Source organism: Musa acuminata, chromosome BXJ3-10, assembly GCF_036884655.1.
Source record: "Musa acuminata AAA Group cultivar baxijiao chromosome BXJ3-10, Cavendish_Baxijiao_AAA, whole genome shotgun sequence".
In the NCBI taxonomy this organism is placed as follows: domain Eukaryota; kingdom Viridiplantae; phylum Streptophyta; class Magnoliopsida; order Zingiberales; family Musaceae; genus Musa; species Musa acuminata.
The window spans coordinates 28,382,767-28,396,845 of NC_088358.1; the positions used below are offsets into that span (position 1 = coordinate 28,382,767).

At 36.6% G+C, this 14,079-nt stretch overlaps 1 protein-coding gene across 5 annotated transcripts; it reads left to right on the forward strand.

Moving 5' to 3' along the window:
• Nucleotides 1–8,654: 8,654 nt before the first annotated feature.
• Nucleotides 8,655–13,852, forward strand: LOC135650672 (uncharacterized). Of its 5 annotated transcripts, XM_065170188.1 has the most exons (11): nt 8,655–8,923; nt 9,013–9,119; nt 9,207–9,384; nt 9,474–9,507; nt 9,602–9,730; nt 10,635–10,815; nt 10,900–11,000; nt 11,583–12,503; nt 12,593–12,999; nt 13,105–13,332; nt 13,433–13,852. In XM_065170188.1, the coding sequence occupies exons 2-6, from the start codon at nt 9,038–9,040 to the stop codon at nt 10,728–10,730; spliced, it is 519 nt and encodes a 172-aa protein (XP_065026260.1). In that variant the 5' UTR covers nt 8,655–8,923; nt 9,013–9,037; the 3' UTR covers nt 10,731–10,815; nt 10,900–11,000; nt 11,583–12,503; nt 12,593–12,999; nt 13,105–13,332; nt 13,433–13,852. The 5 variants fall into 5 exon arrangements, 4 of the variants coding, with proteins under 4 accessions (XP_065026260.1, XP_065026259.1, XP_065026262.1 ...); XM_065170187.1 differs by having other exon boundaries at nt 10,635–11,000; XM_065170190.1 differs by having other exon boundaries at nt 10,639–11,000.
• Nucleotides 13,853–14,079: the final 227 nt, after the last annotated feature.

The following is a 14,079-nucleotide window of genomic DNA, read 5'->3' on the forward strand; positions in this document are numbered from 1 at the left end:
TTCTCTCTTTTTCGGATAATCTGTTCTCTTTGCACACATACGTTATATGACCCTAGCATATGCTTTTTTCCTTGAAATGACGCTTGAGCGTATTGTGTGACATTATCAGTATCTTATGCTACCATGAGTTATGCTATGTGCATATGTTTGACAAAGGTTCGTGCCACCTTTTTGATGAGAAATATTGTGCTATTTTAATGTCACTGTTAGAACTTGGGTGTCTCATACATTGCTACTCTGCTTGTTTGCTGCTTTGGCTGTATGTTATGAAGCTGGGTCTTTGTTCTTTGGTAGGAAAGTAAATAAGTTGAGACTTATGACTTGAGTCTGGCTTCATATTCTCTCTAGTTGGTACTCAATATGCAGAATGTGTGACGTGCTGTGAGGTAATAGGGTTTCTTGAACTATCATTGGAAGTATTTTTTTTTTTTCACTTTTTCGTGGAACCATACTTGCAAAGCAATATCATGTTTGGATGCATCGTTATTGTTTGAAGCAATGAGGCATCTAAAGGAAGTGTCAATGTAGTTGTTGGTTGCTTCTCTCCTTTTCGGATAATCTGTTCTCTTTGCACACATATGTTATAGCACCCTAGCATATGCTATTTCTTTGAAATGACGCTTGAACGTATTGTGTGACTTTATCAGTATCTTATGGTACCATGTGTTATGCTATGTGCATATGTTTGACACAGGTTCATGTCACCTTTTTTATGAGAAATATTATGCTATTTTAATCACTGTTAGAACTTGGGTGTCTCATACATTGCTACTCTGGTTGTTTGTTGCTCTGGCTGTATGTTATTAAGCTGGGTCTTTGTTATTGGTTGGAAAGTAAATAAGATGAGACTTATGATTTGAGTCTGACTTGTTATTCTCTCTAGTTGGTGCTCAATATGCAGAATGTGTGATGTGCTGTGAGGTAATAGGGTTTCTTGTTTGAATGAACTATCATTGGCAGGTTTTTTTTTTTATCACTTTTTCGCGGAGCTATACTTGCAAAGCGATTTCATGTTTGGATGTGTCGTTATTGTTTGAAGCAATGAGGCATCTAAACGAAGTGTGCAGGTAGTTGTTGGTTGCTTCTCTCTTTCTCAGATGAACTGTTCTCTTATTTGCTGTAGTGCTGCTATTGGTATTTATATGTTATTTAAGGTTTGGATGGTGCATCTCATAAGTAAAATGATTATTTTTACAATTTGCATAAATGTTTGTTCAGTCGGCGTCGTTTGGAATTGTGTTGATAAAATTGTTGCCCTCTTTCTTTTGTTGGTTGGACCGGATGATATAATCTGATCAATGTTGTCTGCCCCAGCCAATATATTCTTCTCTAGTGGTTCAAATTTTATATGGGATCCTTATTTAATTGAGTAGAAATTGTGGATGATTGCTTTTGAAGATTGCTCCACTTTAGTTGTATAGTTTAAAATCTTTAATTGAGTGCACTTCTATGGTTATTTACCAAGAACATCTGTTCCAATGATCATATTCAATTGTCCTTCATTAATGGTGGGTCCAAATACATTCGTGTGTTAAGTTTGGATGTTTGCTACTTATTCTTCTTGTTTCTTTCAATTGCCTCTCCCTCAACAATGTAGTTTTTCTAATAATCTTCACTGATATGTGAGTAAGACATATTGATGCAAGTTATAAATAGTAGTTGTTTTGGCCATAATATATGTTACTCCTAGGAATTTGTCTGGAATTGACAACAAATAATGCCCTTTGAGTGAAGGTTTGACACATAATTTTAGTGTTTGTGAATCTACACACTGTTTGCAAAGTAGTACAGAATTTATTGCTGTTTGGAGTTTATATACTATTCAGAATTTATTACGTCATATGATCTTGCAGTTGTGTTAAGTTAAATATCTGTGTAGTGGTGAATTGTTATGTAAATGTGCAATTAAGTGTTGTGTATTTCTTAAGGACATGAAATTTTATAGTCTGTCATTTGTGCATTTTATTGAAACAACAGTTGGTCATATTGTTTGGGAAAATTATTATCTTTTTATACCATGAGCTATCGTATGCAAAAGTTTGGTATAAGTCCATGTCATGATATCAGTGAAAACTTTTGTGGTATCATGATTTTGTTTTTGGAATTCGGTTGGTTAGTCTGTGGTGTTTCTGCTCATTATGTCGATTTGGTCTTGTTGTTCTCTTGTGCAGAATTTGTTTTTTTGTTTTATTCTGTGAATTAATTTGTTGGAACCAAGATTTTCTTGTCTATTCACTCATATGATTACTACAATTAAAAATGTAATGGAAAAGAGGAGGATCTATTGGGAGTATCATATTTGTTAATAATCAAAGGGATCTATCTGATAATGGGGGAAGGAAAGGTAATTACAATGGTTGGCTTGGATTGTGGTGATGTCATCCTTGCTAGCTGGTTAGTTTAGTACACAACATAAGACATTTGGGGATCAGAGGATGTAGTCTTGCGAAGAGGAAATAATTGACAGCTTTGAAAAGGTTGTCTTCTCTCATCCTTCTTTTTCCTTTCTAATATTGAAAATTTATTTTTCCCCTAATTTTCCCTTCACATTGTTTGCTTAGTTTCTTACTATTTCTATTGATTCAGTAAGAGGTGATGATGATGAAATTAAAATAAATGATGGTTTCGACCATTTACCATGTTGGTGTTCGAACTCAGATTGGTTGTTCATGGTGATGCTGAAGATGTAGTCTTGCGATGAGGAAATAATTGATGTTTTTGAAATAATTGACTTCGCTCTTCTTTTTTCTCTTTCTAATATTGAAGATTTATTTTCTCCCTAATTTTCTCTTCATAGTGCTTGGTTAATTTCTTACTACTTCTGTTGATTCACTAAGAGGTGATGATGATGAAATTAAAATAAATGATGGTTTCGATCATTCACCATTTTGGTGTTCGATTGACTGTTCATGGTGATGCTGAAGCCTAGATCCATATGGTATGGATGAAGCATGATCATTGTCTGCTCTCTTCAATGCTCTGTTTTCCAACCAAAACAGGTTGATGGCGGGGCAGTTTGGATGGCCCATGTAGCAACCACCGCAGCCATGTGTACCTCTTAGGTTGGATCTAGGCAAGAAGAAGGTAGACATATGATGTCTTCTTCTCATGTTGGACGAAAATGAATCTGAACCTCTTACAATTTTTTTTAATTGTTGTTTCGATTATGTTTACCCTTCAAATTTATAAAAGAGTTTGATACCCAATCAATCCTTCTTTTCTCCTTTTATCTCTTTTAAGATAAATTACTTTGAACATTTTCATGATCGTTGTTCTTCTATAATTTATGCTTCTTGAAGTTATGTTATTCCTGTTTGTAGTTTGTTCTGATGGACCTTTAAGAAAAGGTTACATGTCAATTTAAAGACTTGTTTTTTGTTTACTTTTCAATAATAGGATTATTTTTTATTGTTTATATTTTTGGTGTGCTTTATATATTTCTTCTTTTTCTTAAATTTTGTTATTTTCCTAATATTCGGTTCATTATATGCTTTTAAGAAAAAGTTTACTTGTTATTTTCAACATTATTAGGGCTTGGGATTGTGCTGATAATATTGTTGAGCTAGATGATGAAAAACGTAATGTCTTCTCCATGGATGTAGTATTTGTCATTTTGAGATTCATATAAAAAAGACATTGTTTGCAAAGGAGTGCTGCAGAACATGCTGTTCAGATATTTTCTCTGATAAGCTTCATGTTGGAATTATGCATAGTGCCTGCATATTGTGTCTGTGCAGATATGTTATAGTGCTCTAGAATATGTTTTTTTTTTTAAATGAAACTTGAGCATATTGTGTGATTGATAAGTGTCTTATACTACCATGAGTTATGTTAGATACATATGTTTGACACAGGTTTATATCACCTTTTTTGATAAAAAATATTGCATCGTTTTGTTGTTGCTGTTCGAACTTGGGTGTCCAGTACATTGCTACTCTGGTTCTCTGTTGCTTTGGCTATTTGTTATGAGTTTGTTGGAAAGTAAACAAGTTGAGACCAATGGCTCAAGTCTAGCTTAATATTCTCTCTAGTTGTTACTCGATACGCAGAATGTGTGACGTGTTCTGTGGTAATAGGGTTTCTTGTTTGAATGAACGTTCCTTGGGAGGTCTTTTCTGTTCACTTCCTCATGGATCTAAACTTGCAAAGCTTATGTTTGGATGCATCATTATTGTTTGAAGTAATGAGGCATCTAGAGGAAGTGTGTGTGTCGTTGTTGGCTGCTTCCTCTCTGTTTCAGATAAGCTATTATTTTGTTTGTTGTGTTGCTATTGATGTTTGTCTGTTATTCAAGGTTTGGATGGTACACCTCATAAAGTAAATGATCCATTTTATGGTTTGTATAAATGATGAAATCATTCCCCTCTTTTCTTTTGTTGGTTGGACTAGATGATGTAAACTGGTGAATGTTGTCTGCTCAGCAACATATTCTTCTCTAGTTTTTCAAATTTTATATTGAATCCTTATTTAAATGAATAGAAATTGTGGATGGTTACATTTGAAGATTGCTCCATTTTAGTTGTAAGGTTGAAAATCTTTAATTGAGTAGCTACATATCTATGGTTATTTACTAGGAACTTCTTTTGTTCCAATGATCACATTCAATTGTCCTACAATAATGGTGGGTCCAAATATATCCATGTGTTAAGTTTGGATATCTTGCTACTTAATTCTTTTCTTGTGATCCATTTGCCCCTCCCTCAACGTTGAAGTTAAAATAATCTGCACCGATATGTGAGTAAGATATTGTGGTTTTGTATTGGTATGTAAATGTTCAATCGAGTGTTATGTATATCTAAAGGACCTAAAATATGGTAGCTTTTTCATTTGTGCATTTTGTCGAAACAAGTGTTGGTCATTTTCATCACCTAGCTACATGTGGGATTTATGTGAATGTCTTTCGTCTTGAGATTGTGGAAGATGTTTTGACACCTTAGCATGCTCGTATTCATTGCAATGTTTGTGACACTACATAATTTACATTCTCCGTCGATGTATTTGATTGAATGTTTGGGTAGTTCTAAATTGTTAGCTTTTGATACGATGTGTTTGTTATTGAAATCTTGAACGGTATGCTCCATGCCCATCAAATGCATCGTTGTATAATTTGCACAAATGTTTTTTTTGTTATCAGGGCCTGGGATTGTGTTAGTGATACTGTTGAGCTTGATGATGTAAAACATAATGTCTGCTCTAGACGACTTTTCTTCAGTAATTTTTTGTTTTTCAGTTGAGATTCATATTGAATTTAGTTTACTTTAATTAAGGGTCATGAGTTTTTTATTTGGCCCAAACATGAGGGTCACCTATATTCTCTCTTTTAAGAGCACTTACAGTGGTGAACCTGTTATGTTTATGTGCAATTGTGTATAGTCTATTATTACTAATTTACTATAGCGGCGATCTTATTCTAAAGTTACGAGTTATAATCACATGTTTGCATATGTGGGATTTATGTGTTTGTTATTGAAGGTGATTTTATCCTAAATTTATGAGTTGTAATTACATAGCTGCATATGTGGGATTTTATGTGTTTGTTATTGAATGCTTGAATGGTATGCCCCAGCAAATGCATCTTTGTTGTATAATGTGTCATATGTTTGTTTAAATATTATGGTTTGCTTGAATGATATGCCACATACCGAGCAGATGCATCTTTGTTTATAATATGTCATATGTTTGTTTAAAATTTAGGGTTTGAGTTTGTGGTGTTGATAATGGTGAGCTAAATGATGCAAAATGTAATTTCTCTTAAATTATAATTTTTTATTTTATAATGTGTCAATCAAGGTGCTCACATGTTTCTTTCCTTCCCCAAACATAAGAATCATCATCGATTGTTTTCATGAATGATATTATTGAATTGTGATATATAAGGGATTGGTATGAATGCATCAACTTTGTAAGCATAATGATAATTTTTATGGATATCTTCATATGATTGGTTTTGTGAATGATCTTATTAAATTATGTTATACAAGGGATTTGTGAATGTTTTTGTACCTTTAAATTGTTAGCTTTTGATATATATAGTTTAGTTGCTGGTAAATTTTTTTTGGCTTTCTTCTTCAGTCATTAGGAAAAATAATTGCTGGATTGTTACTGTTTTGGTGGACGTACTCTGTAAAAACCATGTCCGCATATGCAATTTAGTGACACGTTCGTTACTTTAAGTTATTTAGCTTATATTTTTCACATCCATATAGATTTGTTTGCATCTCACGTCTTTTTTCATTTGGACCAATGATTTCGGCAGTCTTATCCACAATACCAATTGTTCACGTAGTAGTTTTTTTTTTTTTTTTTTTTCTGTCGATGGTTTCGATTTAACAGTTACAGTTCCAATTGTTGAATCGTAGTTACCAAAACCGATTGATCATTGACTCGACCAATCTTAGTTTTATTGGATAATTGTTTAGATCTGTGAATCAATAGGTTAAATCGTATATCAAGAAAATATATTAAAGGGTACATTATTATATTGTTTCCTTCAATTTGTTGTCCTATTATGACTTAACTTAATTTTTTATGAAGCGCATAGTTACTAATTATGGTTAAATCTGACTAATTGGATCGGTTTATGATTTACTATTTTCTGTTGTGTCATTATTTTTGAGAAATTAAAAATCATCAAAATAGGAAATGGAGAACATGTAAAACTCCTGTTACATATGATCCATAAAATGCCTGGTTCAACCCTTGTTTGATTATTCGAAATGGAAAATTGCATTGCTTTGTTGTAACAAATTGGCTTAATTTGGTCGTTTAATTAGTTGACTCTTTATAGACCACCTTGATTTTCTTTTTTTGCCTTGACTAATAAAAAAGTATCAAAATCGATCACCATTATCGGGCGTCGGCAATTTTGGCTCCTTGATCGGAACTTTGCATATGCTTCTGTTATCCGATCGCTCACACTATATCCTAATCGTCGATCATTTGTGCCAATCTCTTATTTAATTAACATAACTGTATCCTAACTGTCTATAACAACCCAAGCTATGCTGATCAGGGCACACAGAAGAAAGTTTTCGAAGCTAGTTACTCTCTACATGCTCCATTTTAGATCTTTTAGCAAAGGAAGCTAACCTGTACATGTGGTATTTTAAACTTGTGGAATGCCGATGAGGTTTGCTCTTCATCTAGGACGGATCACTTGTGATAACATTATGACATCTCACTCTGGATTCCATAAGATCACTGATTTAATTGCAATATATAACATGGCCTTACATAGGTAGGACAAACAAAATTACATTCAGGATCTATCCATATCAACTGACGGTTGCAGTTGTAACACATAGGGATAGTTGACAACTATATTAGATCTTTTTTTAAATGGCTTGGAGATATTTGGACGTTTAATCTTTTGACATAGTACCATTCTGAGTCGTTCTTGAATGGTTATGATGGAATCCTTCTGAATGTTAATAATTTTTATATTGACAATTATATTAGGCTTTATGTTTTTTACGGATCCTGATAATAGATGAAGTTTTCGTTGTTTGTGTCATCGTGCAGTCCATGCTCATTGGAGTATAACATATGAAGCTGGAAATTAAAAAGAAAAGTGAGAAACACATATAGAAGTTGGTGCTTAGTGATTCACTTATGACAAGGTAAATTATTTGATAATAATCTTTAAAAAATAGTGACGAGTCATTTTTAGATCCTTATATTTTTTTATTTGATTTGATCAAAAGATTATAATATCATAGGGATGAGGAATCCAAGTCTAATGATTAGAACACTGAGGTTCATAGATAAACAGAATCATTCTCATAATTTAAGCAATATATGTTGCTCAGTTTCATATTATTTTTAAAAAAATTATTAATATTTTATTATCATATTTGATGTGTGACTCTTTAGGCTTTCGAGGAACTATTTGTTTTAAATGTGTTTGCACTATTTGTCTTTGGAGACTTATAAGTTTAAAAGTCGTCTCTAAGGGTAAGCTTTTGGTTCACTTACTCCTTAACTAATGTGACACTAAATGTTCTTATCAATATCTAATTAGGATGTGTGATCCCATATATAATATGAATTTTAAAATCAATATATTTTTTAAAATTATTTTTGATATTATCATAATTTTAGTTCAACAATGTCTTTTCATGAACTTTTCTAGAGCACGAGGAAGTGTATAAAATTTCTGATTTTGCTAGTAATGGATCTCATTGGGAGTTATTTAGCATTAGCAAAATTATGAATAAAACTTTTAGCTGGTACACAAAATCATGACTTAAGGTTCTCGATCATCCTATTGAGATCAAAACTCCCTCCTGACTTTAAGATCGAGTAGAGGCTTAATCAAAGTATTGCCCGACGCCAAAAGAGAAGCAAGCGTATATATGATTTCGTTTCACGATGTGTCAGTATCATTATCGTTACACAACGTAAACCTCGATCGAGATCTAATGAAATCAGCAATTGCGCGATTTTTAAAGCATGAGTCGGGAAGCAGTTGCGCTCTCCGACTCGCTCACCTGACCGGCGAAGCCCACATCTAAGGTCACTGCGGGCTCCACTGATATAGTCGTGTCAGATGGCCACGTCGGCGTGTTCCTACCGATTCATTTCCAATTTCTAGAACTTTCCGAACGCATAAAACGTGATGCTGCGGGTGCCGTAACCTCCAACCCAGAGAAGAAGCCAATAGAGGGTGAGAGAGACCCGACTCGAAGGCGGACAAGAAGAACGCCGACCCCCGCCTCACCCAGATGGTGGCGAACAGGGCTGGAGACGGATCGCGCGGTTCTGTGCATTCATTCCGTCCTCTCGACGGCGATGCGAATTCTTTGGCTACTTAAAGATTGTATCCCTTCGGAGATAATGGTTGTCTTTAGGTCTTGCCTTCTGTAATCGCTGCTTCGATCGCGCTTGTTGGGTGATTCACCATCGATCCAAGAAGTCATCCTGGGTATTGACATGCAATGGTTTGGATTAGATGATGCTGTATCTGTTTTCTTTTTTTCTTCTCTCTTATAATTATTCTTCTTCTTTCTTCAGGAGGAATAGCAATTGCAAGAAAGATATGGAGGAACAACATCACCGCCTACCAAAAGAAGAAAAGAAATTGCCATCATCGTCGCCTCTCTCCTCTAATTCTTCTTCATGTACGAGCTCATGCTTCCCTCGCGCACGCCACTTTTTTCATCTCCTCTTCCTTCTCTTTCGTTTGGGTTAAACTCAAATTTCACTAGGTTGTAGGAATCGAGGACGACATCCAAGGAGCGTTGGGAAATCAGTCACCCAAGAAAAGTCGAGGCCAGTTTGCCAGACCTTGCGGGCATCATTGTCGAGACTACATCCAAGGTTGATGATCCGCAAACGTGTACTCATTACGCGACTGATATCTATGATTACCTCAGATCATTGGAGGTTGGCCTTCCACAAGAGGATTCTTGAAAGCATGTCGGTTTCCTCGCAGTCCAGTTAGGCTAATCAAAGTTAATGTTGAACTCTTGTAGGAAGTTCATTCTATGTGGTCAAGAAGATTGCGAAGTGAGTGTTTATTAGGCTAATCAAGAATGAGTGGTGCCCATTGGTTGGTTTGCATGCTGCATTTCTCATGATTTATTACGCTAATCTGACACAGTTTTCAAGCCAGCTGTTAGAGTTTCTAGGTAGCAACCTCGGTGAGTTGAGTTTGATAGACTATGATTTGCAGCTGAACGAGAAAGCAATCCGATGGAAGACTACCAGAATACAATACAAGCAGCCTCAGGTACATGTCTTTCAAGCAAAAAATACTTCTATGTGATGGATACATGTACAACAATCTTGATCTCATTGCATCTGTCTGACTGTGTTCTTCTGCCTATTGATACCTCTCGCATCTTAAAATTAAAGGTGTGTTTGAGTCCCTCAAGAGAGCCCCAAAGAATGCTAATGTTGACACAGAATATAAAATTGCGCATGATTTTGAACAATCCATTTTTCTCTCCCATGAGGGAATTCTCTAGGGGTTCCATCACAGCCTGCAGACTAAGAGCCTCTAGTTTAGAAACGCCAAACCCACAAAAAAGAGAATACCAGAAAATACACAAGAAGCATAGCCTCAAGTATGAAGCTATGTTGCAGGGAACTACTAGAAATTTGCATGGGTCTCCAAGTGAGAACCCAATGTTCACAGCTGCTTTATTAGACATTTTTTTCTCAGCGTGTTGACTATACTTAGCATTAAAATAAGAATCGTGTCTATTTGTACTGCAATTAGCTTTAACCATTTTGTCATTTTTAATCACTGGCATGTGTTTCTTTGTCATCCGTTTCAACTTCTACAATTGGTGAATTTTCCTTCCAACTTCTTGCTTTACATGATGAAGTTTGACATAACATCTGTGCTTGAATTCATTTCTCATTATTATAGTATTGAGATGCTTTTTGTTTTTGTTTTGGCTGGCAGCTGTTAATTTAGTCCTTGTTAGTGATTGATCCAATTAGAATTTCTACTGAACACATTCTCCCCTTATAATTCGATCATGGATCTGTTATGTTTGAATTCTAAAAATTATTTGATCATACTATTATTATTCACACTTCAAAGCCAAACCATCTGACAAACGCTATAATCTGTTTATATAATGGACTGTGATTTCAGTTTACATTGGTTGTTTCTTGCAAACTAGCCAGGTGGCAGTCAGTTGGGTTTGACATATCTGAAGAAATACCTACGGTTAGTCTCGAGAAGGCATCGCATCATAAACTATCTATTTGCGTTGTGAGCGAATAGAACTTAAGAGTAGCAATTATTCGATCGAAGTTAATCTTGATTTCGATAGTTACTTCGAGAAAGTTAGTTTCTATCAGGTTGTTACGTTTTACTATTTTGTGAAACCATTTCCAAATGGTTCTAATCAGTAATTCTTTAATAACCGTATTGGGGGATTGAAGATGCCTGCAGGGGGAGCCCACACTGAAGCTGACGTGGCTGCATCGTGGGAGAACCAGCATCGGAAAGCTTTCTGACACGGACCGGTCAAGAAGATGGCAAAGTGAGTGATTATTCAGTTACATGTACCTTAGTTTTAAGTATTAATATGTTTGGTTTATTATCACCATGTGTGTGTATATATATATATATATTATATATATATATATATATATGTGTGTATATATATGTATGTATATATGTATATGTATGTATGTATATGTATGTATATGTATGTATGTATGTATATATATATGTATATATATATATATGTATGTATATATATATATATGTATGTATATATGTATGTATGTATGTATGTATGTATGTATATGTATGTATGTATGTATGTATATGTATGTATGTATGTATATATATATATATATATATGTATGTATATATATATATATATATATATATATGTATGTATGTATGTATGTATATATATATATATATTCTGCTTCCTCTTCTTGGGATCTATGTAGGGGAATCAAGAAGATGGCAAAGTGAGTGATTATTCAGTTACATGTACCTTAGTTTTAAGTATTAATATGTTTGGTTTATTATCACCATGTATATATATATATATATATATATATGTATGTATATATATATATTTTGCTTCCTCTTCTTGGGATCTATGTAGGGGAATCAAGAAACAAGAAATATAAGGAAAGGCAACACCAGATCGCCGGTCCTCCTTCGTTGCGGGTTACATCCAAGGAGCGCCGACGATGGATCAGTCCCCCAAGAAAGACGTGGCCAGGTCGCCCGACTCCCATGCCGCCTCTCAGGCAGGAGATCTCCCCTCAACCACTGCGGGCCGCGTCCAAGGAGTGTCGGGGGATCCGTCTCCCAAGAGAGACGTGGTCATGTAGCAGGACGTCCGTGTTACGCCCCAGGCACCGAGTGCCACCCCGTCCATCACTGTAGAGCACATCCAAAGAGCGCCGGGGTTTCAGTCTCCCAAGAAAGAGGTGGCGAAGCCGGACCTCCCCGTCATGTCGCAGGCAGGGACTGCCCCCTCGACTGCTGCCGACTGTATCCAAGGAGCGTCGGGTAATCAGTCCAGCCATAAGAAAGATGGCACCGGACCGCCGGACATCCTCGGCACCTTCACTGGCGGAGCCGGCCCCCTCGATCTCTGCGGATTGCACCCAAAGGAGCGTCGGGAGATCAATCTTCCACGAAAGACAATTCCAGGCCGTCGGACCTCCCTGGCACCTCCCAGGCGGTGACTGCCCCCTCGACCTGTGCGGATTGCACCCAAGGAGCGTCGGGAGATCAGTCTTCCAAGAAAGCCGATTCCAGGCCATCGGATCTCCCTGGCACCTCTCAGACGGCGACTGCCCCCTCGACCTGTGCGGACTGCACCCAAGGAGCGTCGGGAGATTAGGATTCCAAGAAAGACGATTTCAGGCCATCGGATCTCCCTGGCACCTCTCAGGCAGCGACTGCCCCCTCGACCTGTGCGGACTGCACCCAAGGAGATTACGTAGATGTTGATGATTCGCAGATGTGCATACCTTACGTGTCTGATATCTATGGTTACCTCAGATCAAGGGAGGTTAGTCTTCCACGACATAGATTGTTGAAATCATGTCGCTTTTCTATCCACAACTCGTCTTCTTCTTCGTGTTTCTTTGTTGGTTTCAGGTGAAGCTGAGGCCATTAATGAACTACTTGGAGGCAGTTCAGATCGGAATCACAGCCACGATGAGGAACTACTTCCGTCTGCGCTAAGATATCCTTTGCCTTGCTGTCTCTTACGTTGATAGATCCCTTTCCTCATTCACCGTTATAGGACCTCGTCTTCAACTGCTTGGGGCTTCTGCCATTTGCGTTGCATGGAATGTTATTTGTCTCAAGATCCTCTCTCTCTCTCTCTCTCACTCACTTTTTCTTTCCCCCTTGAATATCTTTTGCTGCGTCATTTGGTCATCTTGTTGATGGAACTTGTTGCATGGGGTTCCACCAATGCATGCAGGAAGTACGCAGAGCAGAAAAACCCTGGGATGAAACACATGTGCCATATAGCTCATGATGTTTACCGGAAGGACGAAGTAACCTTCTGTTCACCCTCTTCTTGAATTCGTTAATTGTTCTTAAAGGTGATACTTATGGCAGTTTCTTTTTTTTGTGTTTTTTTGGTGCTCATGCGCGTGCAGGTGTTGAACATGGAGATCAGCATTCTAAGACATATGAGATTTGATATGGGCAGTCCCACGGTCAAGACATTTCTCGGATGCCCTTTCTCGAGTCCTTATAGTGTCATGAGATTTTGCGCAGCGTTAAGCGTCTGGTGAATTCTCTTCTCTTATAACTTTGATCGCTAATTAAATTTGCTATATTGTGGTTATAGGAGATTCACACAGGCTGGTAGAGACGATGGCAAAGTGAGTGTTTGTTTGTTTGTTCTTCTTGTAGGGTGCAATCTCTTTCCAAATAGTTACATTATAGCTTCAATTCTGATGGTATATATTAACTCTGAAACAGTACTTGTATGCGAACTTAGAATTCCTGGCGAGCTACTTTGGAGAGTTGACTCTAATGGACTATGGCTGTCTTTGGTTCTTGGCATCGGTAGTTGCAGCTTCTGCTGTTTTCGTTGCTAGATTCACGCTCGATCCGAGAAGTCATCCCTGGGTAAGACACTTTCAGTTTACTCAAAGTGTCGTGCGTTTTGCTGGATGCCAAAACTTGAAACCGTGCACTCGTTATTATGTGATTGATCTCAAGTTTGCATGTCATGATTTGCATTTGAACGAGGAAACATCCCACTATATGGGCAACAGATACTGTCGCGACGAAGTTTTATCTTTCATACAGAACTACATCTATATATGTTGACAGGTTATTCTAACCCAGGGTAGTTTCCCTGAGAAGGCTGAATGAGATGTTATTGTGGGTTGCCAATAATTCCCTCGTTAATCCAGAGACTTAAAAAGAGTAGTAATTGGAAAACTATACTGAAAGATATTGAAAATTTTTTTCTTGCAATATTGAAAAATGCTATAGAGAAATGTTTTCATGCAATTTATTTATTTCGTACTTATAGAAGTTTGACTCCTCGGAACTAATAAAAAAAATTTCGTACAATTTAAAATAAAATTATGTAAATTTGCTTCAAATGAGAAATTTGT

Excerpts from the sequence above, each read along its gene's own strand:
- LOC135650672 (XM_065170187.1), top strand. The coding sequence starts at position 9,038 with ATGGAGGAACAACATCACCGCCTACCAAAAGAAGAAAAGAAATTGCCA. Across the intron at positions 9,120-9,206 it reads CTCCTCTAATTCTTCTTCAT|GTTGTAGGAATCGAGGACGA; the intron begins GTACGAGCTCAT and ends AAATTTCACTAG. Across the intron at positions 9,508-9,601 it reads GTGGTCAAGAAGATTGCGAA|TTTTCAAGCCAGCTGTTAGA; the intron begins GTGAGTGTTTAT and ends AATCTGACACAG.